At 31.4% G+C, this 13,680-nt stretch overlaps 1 protein-coding gene across 5 annotated transcripts in view; it reads left to right on the top strand.

Moving 5' to 3' along the window:
* LOC132112367 (1-phosphatidylinositol 4,5-bisphosphate phosphodiesterase beta-4) overlaps positions 1-13,680 on the top strand; it is a 54,902-nt gene that overhangs the window by 5,534 nt on the left and 35,688 nt on the right. For 4 of the 5 annotated variants that reach the window (XR_009424931.1, XR_009424932.1, XM_059519817.1 and 1 more), the window contains exons 5-18: positions 841-920; positions 1,414-1,467; positions 2,622-2,703; positions 3,900-4,000; positions 5,147-5,204; positions 5,615-5,723; positions 6,170-6,380; positions 8,607-8,700; positions 8,888-8,967; positions 9,561-9,645; positions 9,745-9,835; positions 10,087-10,182; positions 11,127-11,221; positions 12,643-12,787. Coding sequence is in view for 3 of the 5 variants with exons in the window: in XM_059519817.1 (XP_059375800.1) it covers positions 841-920; positions 1,414-1,467; positions 2,622-2,703; positions 3,900-4,000; positions 5,147-5,204; positions 5,615-5,723; positions 6,170-6,380; positions 8,607-8,700; positions 8,888-8,967; positions 9,561-9,645; positions 9,745-9,835; positions 10,087-10,182; positions 11,127-11,221; positions 12,643-12,787 (1,381 nt within the window). In the remaining 2 variants the exon portion in view is untranslated. The remainder of the gene's footprint in view (positions 1-840; positions 921-1,413; positions 1,468-2,621; positions 2,704-3,899; positions 4,001-5,146; positions 5,205-5,614; positions 5,724-6,169; positions 6,381-8,606; positions 8,701-8,887; positions 8,968-9,560; positions 9,646-9,744; positions 9,836-10,086; positions 10,183-11,126; positions 11,222-12,642; positions 12,788-13,680) is intronic. The other variant, XM_059519818.1, reaches the window with a different exon arrangement.

Here is a 13,680-nt window from a genome sequence, read left to right as displayed (position 1 = left end):
GAATGAGAGTCCAAACAGCTGATAAAAACATATACACAATAATCAACAGCACTCCAGTCCATCGGTTAATATCTGGAGAAGACAAAAGCTGTGTGTTTGTAAGCCTTTAGTACGTTTTTAACTTCAAACCGTTGCTTCTGGCTAAAATATCCAATAGTTCATAATCCATAATAACACTTACTCCAGTGAAAAAGTGCATCAGAATCCAGCCAAATATTTGTTTAGAGCTGTTTTGGCTTGTGCTTGATCTGTGCAGATTTCTCTCCTGATTCAGACCTGAACACTTTTCCACTGGAGGAAGTGTTATTATTGACTGGTATTTTAGCATTGTTTGAAATTAAACGCTTCTTAACGATGGATTTGTTTCAGCTTTTGTCTTCTTAAGACATTAACTGATGGACTGGAGTGCTGTGGATTATTGTGATGTTTTTAATCAGCTGTTTGGACTCTCATTCTGACGGCACCCATTCACTGCAGAGCATCCGTTGACGACACACTGATGCAATGCTACATTTCTCCAAATCTGATGAAGAAACAAACTCTTGGATGGTCTAAGGGTGAGTAAGTTTTCAGCAATTTTTCATGTTCAGATGAACTTTTCAATAAAGTATGTGCTTGAGTATGCAACTCCAAGGTTATAGGTTCGATTCCCGGGAAATGCATGAACTACAGTAAGAAGTGCTATTGATTAGTCTTTCTGAGAATAATCTATCAGTACGTTAGCTCACTAGAACTGTGCTTTTGTGTTTTGTTTCATCAGTCTTGCTGGCCACAAAGAGACTGGAAACTCACTGGCATTTGAAGTTTTATCCTCATGTTTGCTTGTGTGTGTTTCTGCAGCAATGGATGGACGGCTTGCGGTCATTGATTCAAAACTCTCGAGCGAATAACGTGTGTCCGATGACCTGCATGAGAAAACAGTGAGTGCTGTGAATCACTGGAGCCTTTTCAGCTTGATGGTGTGCTGTGTGTCGAGTCACTTTTAGGGTTTCATGAAGAATTCAAGGAAAGATTCGTCCAGCAGACTCGAAGCTAATCACCTAGAAAGCCACATTTTCTTTAAATAAATATTGGAAACGAGTTACTAAGCTCAATCAGCAACACTGATGATGTGCTGTCAGTTGCCACAGATACATACTTTTCTATCATCCCTCGGTTTGTAAAAACAAGCTAAATTCCTGTTTACAGTAACGCACATCTAATGAAAGTCTATGAGTCGAGACAATTCAAATGATTTCAATGCAATCCTCAGGAAACTGTGTTATTTAAGCAGTATAAATGTATTTTTTATTTTTTTGAGGGTGGAAGAACTTGTTTATCAACCTTAACCTAGAATATTTAATAATGCAATGTTTTTTTGCTTACATATTCAGTGTTTCTCCTTTTGCTTGAGTTTTGATTTATTTTCTGCAGCTGGATGCGCTTGTCATTTTTGACCAATGTGAATGGAAAAATACCGGTGAGGAGGTACTTACAGCTTTCTCATGCATTCTCATGATATTTGATAAATGTCATTACTAGATCACATCTTGATATATTTTATGGCGATTATTATTTATACAGTATGCAAATAGTTTTTGGCCACTCAAGTTGTACTTGAAATGTCTGTATGTCATTAGATTAGATAAAGAAATGTATCACTTTTGTACAATGTCAGTCAAATGTTTACGTAGATTTAAGATATTTAATGCTTAACTAGACTGCATTTATTTGATCAAAAATACAGTGAAACTATGATAAAAATCATCATATGTGACGCTGCAGCACAAAAGCAGTCTTAAGTCTCTGGGGTATATTTGTTGCAATAGCAAAAATAAAAAAAAATGCATAGTATGGGTCAAAATAATAGTTTTTTATTTTATTCCAAAAATCATTTGGATATTAAGTATAGATCATGTTCCATGAAGATATTTAGTAAATTTTCTATTGTAAATATAGTAGTATCTATACTAGATCAGTAATATGCATTGCTAAATATTCATTTGGACAACTTTAAAGTGATTTTCTCAATATTTAGATTTTATTTTTTTTCCGCACCCTCAGATTCCAGATTTCCAAATAGTCATATCTCAGACAAATATTGTCAGATCCTAATAAACCATACATCAATGGAAATATTATTTCCATTTTACTTCCATATTTGATCAAAGATTTACACTTAAAGATCTTACACTGAAGATCATGTGACACTGAAGAGTGGAGTATTGATGCAGACAATTCAGCTTTGATCACAGAAATAAATATGATTTTACTGTATATTCACATAGAAAACATACATTTTAAATTGTAATGATATTTGACAGTACTCCTGTTTTTACTGTATTTTTGATCAAATAAATGCATCCTTGGTGAGCAGAAGAAACTTGCTTTAAAAAAAAAATATTTTAATTATTCCAATCCTTGGACTAGCCATGTATATGTCAATGCATTTAGAAGATTATATACAAGCATACTTTTCAAGCAAACATGTTTGACATAAAGTAGTCTTTGAATTTATAAAACAATAGATTTAATGAAAAGAAATGAAGCTGCAGCGTTAGAGATGCACAGATACAGACACTTGATCAAATGAAGCATAATTTCTGTCTTTATAAACAGCGAATGTGTTTTATTTTCTGCAGTATCACAAGAACCTTTGCCTCGGGCAAAACAGAGAAGGGTATCTTTCAGGCGCTCAAGGATCTCGGTTTACCCAGTGGAAAGGTCATTTTTAACAGCACTTAACTTTCTCTCAGATATCATCAAATACGGAGATCTAGGATGGAGATATTAATAATGAGATCATTGTAATGCTATGCCACATATAGTTGTGAACCACATGCCTGAATGTCAGTTTGTTTGCTTTTAGTGATGACAGTGAACTAAATACTACTGTTTTCTGCATTCTGTATATAAAATATATAAAATGTAATATTATTCGTAGAAAAATATTATTTAAAATGTATGTTTTATTTTATATATGCATGTGATTATTTATATAAATAAAGAAAATATGTTGAATATGAAAATATCTATAAATTGATCATTATAAATGTACATACATAATAAATTCTGTTATTTAGAATGTGTTAAAACAACAACAAAAAAAAAAATATATATATATATATTGGGGTGTAAATTGGATGGTTCATCACGATACGATACGATATTTGCAGATACTTCATAAAAGCAGGAGTACCTATATCGATCGATATGTCGATATTTCGATATTATATACATATTTTAAATAACCATCTACATTTTTATTAACACAAATGCAACCTAAATATATAACCTGAACATTTACCTGACATTTTCACATTGTGTACCTCACTTGGGACATTCACAACAACAAAAATTGGGCCTACACAATTTCTTTTATTTATAGTTTTTTTTTTTTTTTATAATAAAGAAAATAAACAATTGGAAAAACTATTCTGACTGCTACTATGGGCTCAGTGCTAAAAATGTTTTCTACAGGTAACCAAATTACAAGCAATGGCAGAAAATATTTAACATCTGGGATTGATGCATCGTATCGTCAGACATCGTATCGATGTATCGATCCATATCGATTAATTGTTACACCACTAATTTATATATATAAATGTGTGTGTGTGTGTGTGTGTGTGTGTATTTTAATCTATAAACATAATTGAAAATGCAATAATTATGTATAATAATAATGGTGGTGATAATAATAATAATATTAATAATGCTACATTTGTGGTTACATTATCTTTGGATTTTGTATGTTCTCTTTTGCAACTTGCATGCATACTACATACTGCAGAAATAGTTTGAGTGTGGTAGTAAAGATAACCATCGGTTGCTTTTATTTGATACTAACAAATGTACACCCTTCCAGCCGGTTTGTTTCTAATTGGAGAACTCTTGGTTTGTTTTCATGTCATTAACAGAACGATGAAATCGAGCATGAGATCTTCAAATTTGACAAGTTCTACAGCCTTACGCAGAAGATTTGCCCCAGAACTGATATTGAAGCACTGTTCAAGACACTGTAAGCATGCAACCTGAACTTTTATTGTTAGTTTAAAAATACAGAATATTAAATTAATAAAGCAAAAAAAATATAAATAGCTTTACTATTCTAAATGTGTGGATTCATGAACATATTCTGTATTGATTGCTGTTTTAGTAATTTTATAAATAGTTTGTTAATGGTGGATCTTATCCATTATATTCATTATAAAGTCAAAATTAACCCGTTTTTATTAATACATGTTCTTATTATGAAAGATTCATCAGTGCATGTTATTCCTAAATTTTGTATTGAACTATATTGTGAATATTAAAATGTATTATCTTTTTAATCTGAAATGGAATAATATGTCCATCTCCATAAATAGACTGTTATCTTTGGAAATAGGATGTAATTAGAATAGCTTTTTAATGCAGTTTCATGCTGATTTTAAGAAATGGATCTGCAAGCACCTTCTCATCAATGAACTATAGTAGTTTACTGTTATGTTTGTCACTTTGAGTGAATGGATGTTATTTTGGAAGAGTTTTTCGCAGTTACACAACACTAAACTGGACAGTGTTATATTTACTCATGCATTGCCTGAGGAGCTTGAATATTAAACTGTTAATCTAACTAGACTCAGTGAGAAACATGCAGTAAAATGAGCTGTGTAATTCAATAACGTTACTGATGAATCATTCATAATAACACCAGAAACATTAATTCAAGGAACAGTTCACCCCACAATTTAAATCTGCTGAAAATGTCTTCACCATCTTGCAATTAAAGATGTAGATGAGTTTGTTTCTTCATCAGATTTGGAGAAATGTAGCATTGCATCAGTGTCTCATCAGCGGATGCTCTGCAGTGAATGGGTGCCGTCAGAATGAGAGCCCAAACATCTGATAAAAACATCACAATGATCTACAAGTAATCCACACCACTGTTTATCAGCTATTAAGACTCTCATTCTGGCGGCACCCATTCACTGCAGAGCATCCATTGATGAGACACTGATGCAATGCTACATTTCTCTAAATCTGATGAAGAAACAAACTCATCCTAATCTTGGATGACCTGAGGATGAATAAATCTGCATTTTTAGGTGAACTATTCCTTTTAGAAAGTAAAAAGTCAATTCAGAAGCATTTGGTTTTCTTCTTACATCTTTCATGTTTTCAGCAGGAGAGACAAAAGCGATTATTTAAGCGTAGACCAGTTAGTCTACTTTCTGAACGAAGTAAGCAATTCTTTCCTGTAATAACTTTCAGAGTCCTGCATGTGAGCTGAGTTTTGCACATTTCTTACTCCTGGACAGTGTGTTTATTTTCCAGAAGCGTCTGCTCCTTCACATCTGCATGCGATAAAAATGTAATATTAGCCTGAATGACAAAATAGCCCAGTTAAATCAAATGTTATTAAGACTTTTGTGTCTGTTATGTGTCTTTTCCTCTTTGAAGTCTTTAGTCTCCACTGTCTATTGTTTTAATTAACGTTTCTCTTCTGCTTCTTCAAAGAAGCAGCTTAATTTAAAGCGAGCTGTTCCTTTTAACTTTCTGCGTGTGTTTATTAAACAAATATGCTTTTATCAAATTACTCTGGTTCCTTGAAATATTTAACATAACCTGTAGGTTTCGTTCTCTTGCATAGAATCAGAGAGATCCACGTCTGAATGAAATACTCTTCCCGTTCATCGACTCTAAATGTGCTTTCCAAATCATACAGCGATATGAACCAGATGACAAACTGAAGAGGAAAGGTGTGTTACACGTTATTGTGTTTGCATGTATATTTAATCTTCAAATGGTTTCTAATGTATTTGCTTTGTCTTTTATTCCTCATTATTACCCAGCTATCTGAAATACTTGATTGTGATTGGTCAGTGCCAAGCAGTTGTTTAATTACATGCAGACCACCCTTTGGTGTTTATTTTATTCGCTTATGTTGTCTAGTTTTACTAGACAGTGTAATTAAATATTACTGTTTTGGTTTAAAGGCTTAGATTCATAATTTTGTCGCATTGATCATGCCTTAAAGTCATATTTAAATCTTATAATGTAAATACACTTTTGTAATCTTGGAACGCCACCTAGTGTAGAAGTCCATTAACTAATGTTGTTTTCAACTGAAAACAGAGTTAGATAAATTAAAGGACTGTCTTGAACATCTCATTAATAAATGCATGAGTCTTATGGCTTTGTGCAGGTCTGATGTCATGTGATGGGTTCTGCCGGTATCTAATGTCTGATGAAAACGCTCCTGTGTTTCTGGATCGGCTGGAGGTTTATCAGGAGATGGATCATCCGCTGTCTCATTACTTCATCAACTCGTCTCATAACACGTACCTGACCGGCAGACAGTTTGGAGGGAAGTCGTCAGTGGAGATGTACAGACAGGTGCTTCTGACCGGCTGCAGGTGCGAGGAGATGCAGTATATCAGCCTGATAACATTCACATTATTGCAGATGTAAAAAAAAAAAAAAAAAAAAAAAAAAAGTCATTTGTTACATTTCTAGTAACAATTTTAATTAATTTATTCTCTATTCATTTGTTGCATTGTTACGAGGTTATATGTTAATGAACTTTTTTTACATGGAGAAATACCATTCATAATGAACTTTCATTCATGCATTTTCAAATGTGATTGTACATCTACATTGAAAACAGGATATATTATTTAAAAATATCAGTTAGCCTGCATGCATTATAAAGTGTTGCCAAATATTTATTTATGGGGGTGTTTAGATGAGTTACATTTGACAATGACAATTTATTTATATAGCACAATTAATTACAGCTTAAGGCAGGCGACCAATGTAGTGAGCATAAAATAGGAGTAATATGCCTCCTATTTTTAACCCCACTCAAGAGTCAAGCCGCAGCATTTTTAACAAGCTGCAAACAAGATAAAGCTGTCTGGCTAATCCCAAAATAAAGTGAGTTACAATAGTCCATCCTAGATTAAGTAAAAACATGAATTACTTTTTCAAAATCTTTAAAAGAAAGAAAAGGCTTCGCTTTAGAAAGCAAGCGCAGCTGAAAATGTGACATCTGAATTTATTTTACGGTCGAACCTTAACCCCTCATCGAAAATTAAACCAAGGTTTTTTTACCCATGATTTCAAACACAGGGACATCCCACCCAAATCCAGTTTTGGGGAATTTAGAAAATTCAGACGGACTAAAAACTATAATTTCAGTTTGACAGGCAAATAAACCTGGTTTCATCCGCACAACAGTGAAATGACAAATCATGTTTTCAAAAAATCGGGCCAAGAGGGAGCATATAGAGAGAAAAGAGCAAAGGACCTACGATAGAACCCTGGGGAACCCCACAGGGCAAAAAAGCATTACTCGAGTAATGTTCACTTATCTTGACTGAAAAACTCACCCGAATTACATGGTTTTAAAATATCATAAAGAACCTTCAAAAGCGCAGTCTCTGTAGAATGGCATTTACAAAAATAAAAAATAAAAATGACAAATGTTTCAAATAATGAATTACCAGCAAAAAAGCTGTGTAACTGTAAAAACACTTTTTTTCAGAATCTTGGAGATAAAAGGCAAATTAGAAATAGGCCTAAAGTTTACTAAAACTGATGAGTCTAGATTCTGTTTTTTTTTTAGCACTGGATAAACTACTACATGCTTTTAAACAGTCAGGCATAATGCCATATTCTAAACTGTGATTAATGATGATAAAAAGATATGGAGCAATGTCAATAAAAAACTTGCTTAAATAAAAAAGGAGGGAGAATATCCAAAGACTAGCCCGAATGCTTAAACTGCTCCACTATTTCCAGCAAATCTGGAAGTGAGACTAGTTTAAACGGACTAAAAAATGTAGCGGCGATGGATGGATTAAAAGACGAGGGAGTTATCCCCAGCCGAAGATCCCTAATTTTACTATCAAATTTTTTTTATAAATTCTTCACATGATGGAGAAGAAACCACAGGAAAAAGACAGACCGAAGGGTTGAGAGTAGCATTAATGATGTTGAAGAGAGTCTTTGGTCTAGATCTAGAGCAGTCCTTATTGATAATAACTGACAAATGGCAACATTTTGCTTTTTTCACTGCTTTACTATATTTAATTGCAAAAGAAACATGAAGCCTGTCCTTTTTCCACTTATGCTCCTCTCTTCTACAACATCATCTGAGAGAACGAATAGAATCATCAATCCAGGGTTCAGGATGGATTTTATATATATATTATTTATTTTGGGTTATTTTTAAATGGGTAAGACTTGAATGTCATTAAATAACTTTCTTTGAAACCAAGCATTATAACAACAAAATTGGTTGATGCACTTTTTAAATCATGAGAAATACATCAACTTTAATTCATAAATTGTCAAATGTGATTATATGACTATTAATTTGCATAACATATGTAAATACCTTATCAGTTGCCACAATCATAAAGTGTTACCAAATATTATAAAATGTTGCCATATGCTAAAAATTCTAACTAAAAAGAATACTGTATTGCCAATGCATTTGAAATAATGAATATTGAATATATTGATATATTGGCTGTTGATGTATAATGTGTAAAGAGTGTGATTGCTGCAGCATTTGTTATTTTGAGTTTGTTTTGTTGAAAGTGTCAGGAACTCATGGCGTATGGTTTTACCTGCAGGTGTGTTGAGTTGGACTGCTGGGATGGAAAAGGTGAAGATCAGGAACCCATAATCACCCACGGCAAGGCCATGTGCACAGACGTCCTCTTCAAGGTGAACACAAGCACAGAAACCTTCAGTGTGTGCGCTCAAAATCAATATTTCTGTCTTTTTGTTTTGTTTTTTTCAGTAAATGCTGCAAAAGAATCTTCTGCAATTTCTCTGGAGCTTTAAATAGTCAATTAAATGTATTTATATCAATGCTTTAGCCTGAAAAACATTTACAGTATCTTATATGCAGGACGTCATTCAGGGAATTAAAGAAATGGCCTTCCTGACATCAGAGTATCCGGTTATCCTGTCCTTCGAAAACCACTGCACGTACGTATGTGCTTGGTTATCCTTATTAATATCTCACAAAATAGATGAATAAATGATTATAATAATTTAAAGGATTAGTTCACCCAAAAATTTAAGTTTGCTTAAAATTCTCAGGCCGTCCAAGATGTAGATGAGTTGCATCATGTAGAGTTAGCATCACTTGCTCAGCAGTGGATGCTTTGCAGTGAATGGGTGCCGTCAGAACGAGAGTCCAAACACCTGATAAAAAAATCACAATAATCCACAAGTAACAGTTTGAAGTTAAAAGCATTTTAATGATGGATTTGTTTCCGCTTTGGTCTTCTCAAGATGTTGACTGATGGACTGGAGTTCTGTGGATTATTGTGATGTTTTTATCAGCTGTTTTGAATCTCATTCTGACGGCACCCATTCACTGCAGAGCATCCATTGATGAGAGACTGATGCAGTGCTACATTTCTCCAAATCTGATGAAGAAACAAACTCATCCTGATCTTGGATGGCCTGAGGGTGAGCACATTTTCATCTTATTTTCATGTTTGTGTAATCTAATCCTGTAATAATTCCTAAAGAAATGCGACAATATGATTTCACCTGTGCTGTGTTTCTCTCAGGAAACATCAGCAGTATAAACTGGCACGCTACTGCGAGGACATTTTTGGAGATTTGCTGCTGAAACAGCCGTTAGATGATTTCCCGGTGTGTTTAATTACACTTTAAACCTGTCTGATATTGTGCGTTCATTCAGAAGCCCATAACAAAATAACTAGCTAAAGTTTTTCATGAACTCTGTCTCAGATGGAGGCCGGATCTCCGCTGCCGTCTCCAAATGACCTCAAAGGAAAAATCCTGATCAAGAACAGAAGATTAAAACCTGAAGTTGAAAAAAGTAGTGAAATCTTTACCACAGTCATCTCTACAAGTTGCAAATAAAATAAATAGTTAATTAAACATGTTCTGGTCTAGTATGTATGATATTCTGCTCACACGTGCCATTTATAAATGAACTAACTATGGTATTTTGGAATTAACCATGGTGTGTTTGTGAAGAAGTTTCATTGTAAGTATGTCAAGAAACGTAATTCCCAAGGTCCTAAAACTCATAGAAAGTGATGTATATTAATGCTCTTTTTCAAACAGAACAGCTGGAGCACTTCAGGAAGCACATGGAGGCCGGAGAGCCGAGCATCTCCACAAACATGTCTGAAGATGAGAATGAGGAGGAGACGTCCACCGGTGAGCAAGAGTCGTTAAAATGCAAAGCACATTTGTTAATTATTTGCTTGGTTGCAATACATTTTTGCACTGTATTTAGACTTGAAGTCTAATCTGTTTCCTTGCATACTAAGAACAAAAGATGGCTTTATCTAACACGTCTTACATTGCATGCAGGCTATTTATTTTTCAATTAATGCATTCCCATAGGTTTTTATTTATTTATTTATTTATTTTTTATACATATTATGCTTTATGCATGAAACTATTAAAATGCTTCCAGGCTGTAAAAGCACCATATTCCATACATTTGTAAACTGAAATATTCATGGTCATTTTCCAGTCTCTCATAAACGTGGTGTTTTCATTAACTGAAAATATGTAAAAAAAAAAAAAAAAAAAAAAAAAAAAAAAAAAAAAAAAAAAACTGTTGAAAAACTTGACAAAAACATGTACACTTAAATACTTTCAGGAAATTTTTTAATGAAATAAAATAAGTTTGGTTAATAAAATTACTGTAACCTAAATTGAAATAAAGCAAAAAAAAAAAAATATATATATATATATATATATATATAACATATAATGGCAAAAGCACATAAAAACAAAAAATAAATAAATAACTAAAATTTAAATAACAAAAATAAATATACTAAAACACAGCAACAAAATTACTAAAACTACAACTAAAATTAAAAATTCTAACTTAATTCTACTAAAATAAATAATTATATCAATTAATATTGTAGTAGTATTTATAATATTATAATAACAGTCTCAGATCAGTTGAACAGGATCATTTTGCTGCTGTATGCAAATGATCTCCATTATGATTGGCTAACATTTGCATTTGTTTATAATCATATATTCTCTTGTGTATTGTTTCTACTCTACATACTAAAGTATTGCATTGGTATCACATTTAGTCTTTTTTCCAGTAATGAACTGTATGTTTTAATCTGTAGCAGAGCTGCTGAACGAAGCTCATCCCGAGCGGATTCACGGATGTCTGATCACTGAGGAAGAGAGTCGTGAGGAAGAGGCGCTCCGACCCAGAAAGGTCCTTACATCATCACCATTAACAGAAATTCACTTTCTTCAGCCTCATGTCACTCCAAACACGTCTGCTGTTTGTTTCTGGTCCATGCAGTGATGCTTTATATTAAAATGCAAGCACACTGCACGCTGTAGTTTATAGTGAAGCATTTTATGGTGCTTTTATCAGCAGTATTTATCATTGATATACTATTATAGTTTTTTAATTACTTGCTTTTATCTGTGTTCTATTATAGTTTTTATTTTATTTTTTTAAGACATTTTCATACATAATTTCCCTTTTTATTTTTAAAGTTTCGGTAAGTTTGTTCTTGTGTTTTTGTCTTTTGTTTAGTATAACATTTTTATATAACCTTTATTAATATTTATTTTGAATTTAATTATTTTTAGTCACTTAATAGTGACATAAAAACACAATAAAAGTATCTTAAAAGTGGCTTCCAACTGCATGGATTTCATTTTGATTTATCCATGTTAATATCACTCATAAACCATTATATTTTTAATTAATATATTTTTTTTATTTGTATTATTATTTTTACATACAGGTATACTCACTTTTTAAAAAATAAACAATTAGACACATATATATATATATATATATTATATATATATTTTTACATACACTCACTTTTTACTAATAATTAGAGTTTTTATTGCGATTTTGAATATTTGTTTATTTTAAAAAATTTTATTAAAATTTTAAAGATTTAGTAATTTTCTTGCATTTCTGTCATTTTTATTAGTTTCTTATGTTTATATAGTTTTAAGAACTTTTATTTCTGTTTGATTTATTATTATTTTATATTATATAAATATATATATAATTGAACTATATATTAGAAATACGTTTTATATATATATTTTTTTTTATAAATTTTATATAGTTTTTTATATTTAATTTTATTTTTAGGTTACACAAATATTTCTATAGTTTTAGTAAAAAAAGAAAAAATATAAATTGTTTTTCACAGAAGAAATTAAGTTGGGTGCGTGATCTGATGCTTTTATCTTTTAAAGTAATAATTTCTGTATTTTAAATGCTTAAATTAAATTATTAAAGCTTGCCCCGGTTTACTTTATTAAAGTAACTTCTGACAGTTTTTTCTTCTTCAAAGATGAAGACAATCATGAGTTGATGTTATTTGGTGAGGAGTGTCATGACTTCACTCGAAGCCTTTAATCATGTTAATGGTCTGAAGAAGCTTTTATATTTCTGCCAGCTTTCCTCATTACTGTCTTTTTCCTTCTGATGAGGGGAATCTCACAGACACTCGCTGTCATCACCGTGCATAAAGACACACTGCAGTGCTCGAAAACAAACTCAGGGTTAGAGATGTGAACAAACACTTTGAGCGGGTGAGATCGGCTCGGACAAACACTGCACATTTCCTCAATATCTGCATTATTGTCCTGGTTTCTCAGTCTGGTGAGACGAATGTGGCTGACGAACAAGCCCTGATTCAGTCGTACACGTATGTGGCAGCCACCACTAACATCCATCCGTATCTGTCCAACATCGTCAACTACGCGCAGGCCGTCAAGTTCACCAGCTTTGATGAAGCTGAAGGCAAGTCGTACATTTTGCACTAAAAAGACAATATTTAGATCTGTAACATGCTTGTGCAAACGTATGTGAACACCAGGATTATTGTAAGTATTATTTTTTGTAGCATTAGAAATTTTAATGAGTCTTTTCACTTATGAATAGTTTGAAAATTTTGAATTGGTTAAAAAAAAAAAAAAAAAAATCTATATATATATATATATATATATATATATATATATATATATATATATATATATATAAATTTTTATTTATTTATTTTAGTTTTAATCATTTTGTTAAATGTTTTTTTTTTAGAAAGTTGTTATGAGCTTTTTTCACTTTTAATTTTTATATTACTATAATTTTAGTTGGACTTTTTTTTGTCATTTTATTATATAATGCTGTCCTTTTATTAGTTTTAGTTTAATTGCTATATTTAGTTTTAATTTTAGTATTTTTATGGATTTTATCGTTGTATTATATTATTGTTTTTTATATTACTAGTCCCTTTTTTTATTTTAATTTTAGTTTATTTTCAATAATTTTGTTTTATGCTTTTGCCATTTCATTAGTTAAATTTTATATTTACAGTACAGACCAAAAGTTTGGAAACATTATTATTTTTAATGTTTTTGAAAGAAGTTTCTTCACTTATAAACTTTTTTTTTATACTTTTTTTTTAAATTGTACTATTTTAATTTTTCATTTTAAATTTTTTATTATATGTACTTTTGTCTTTTTTAATAGTACTATTTTATATTTTTATATTATATATTTTAATTTTTGTAAAAAAAAATATTATGTGCTTTTGTTTAATATATATATATATATATATATATATATTAATACATATATATTATATATATATATATATATATATTTTATTATTATTATTTTTATTATTGTTATTGTAT

This window comes from Carassius carassius, chromosome 32, assembly GCF_963082965.1.
Source record: "Carassius carassius chromosome 32, fCarCar2.1, whole genome shotgun sequence".
NCBI lineage: Eukaryota > Metazoa > Chordata > Actinopteri > Cypriniformes > Cyprinidae > Carassius > Carassius carassius.
The sequence above is the reverse complement of the archived record's forward strand: the minus strand, read 5'-3'. Positions and strand labels throughout refer to the sequence as shown.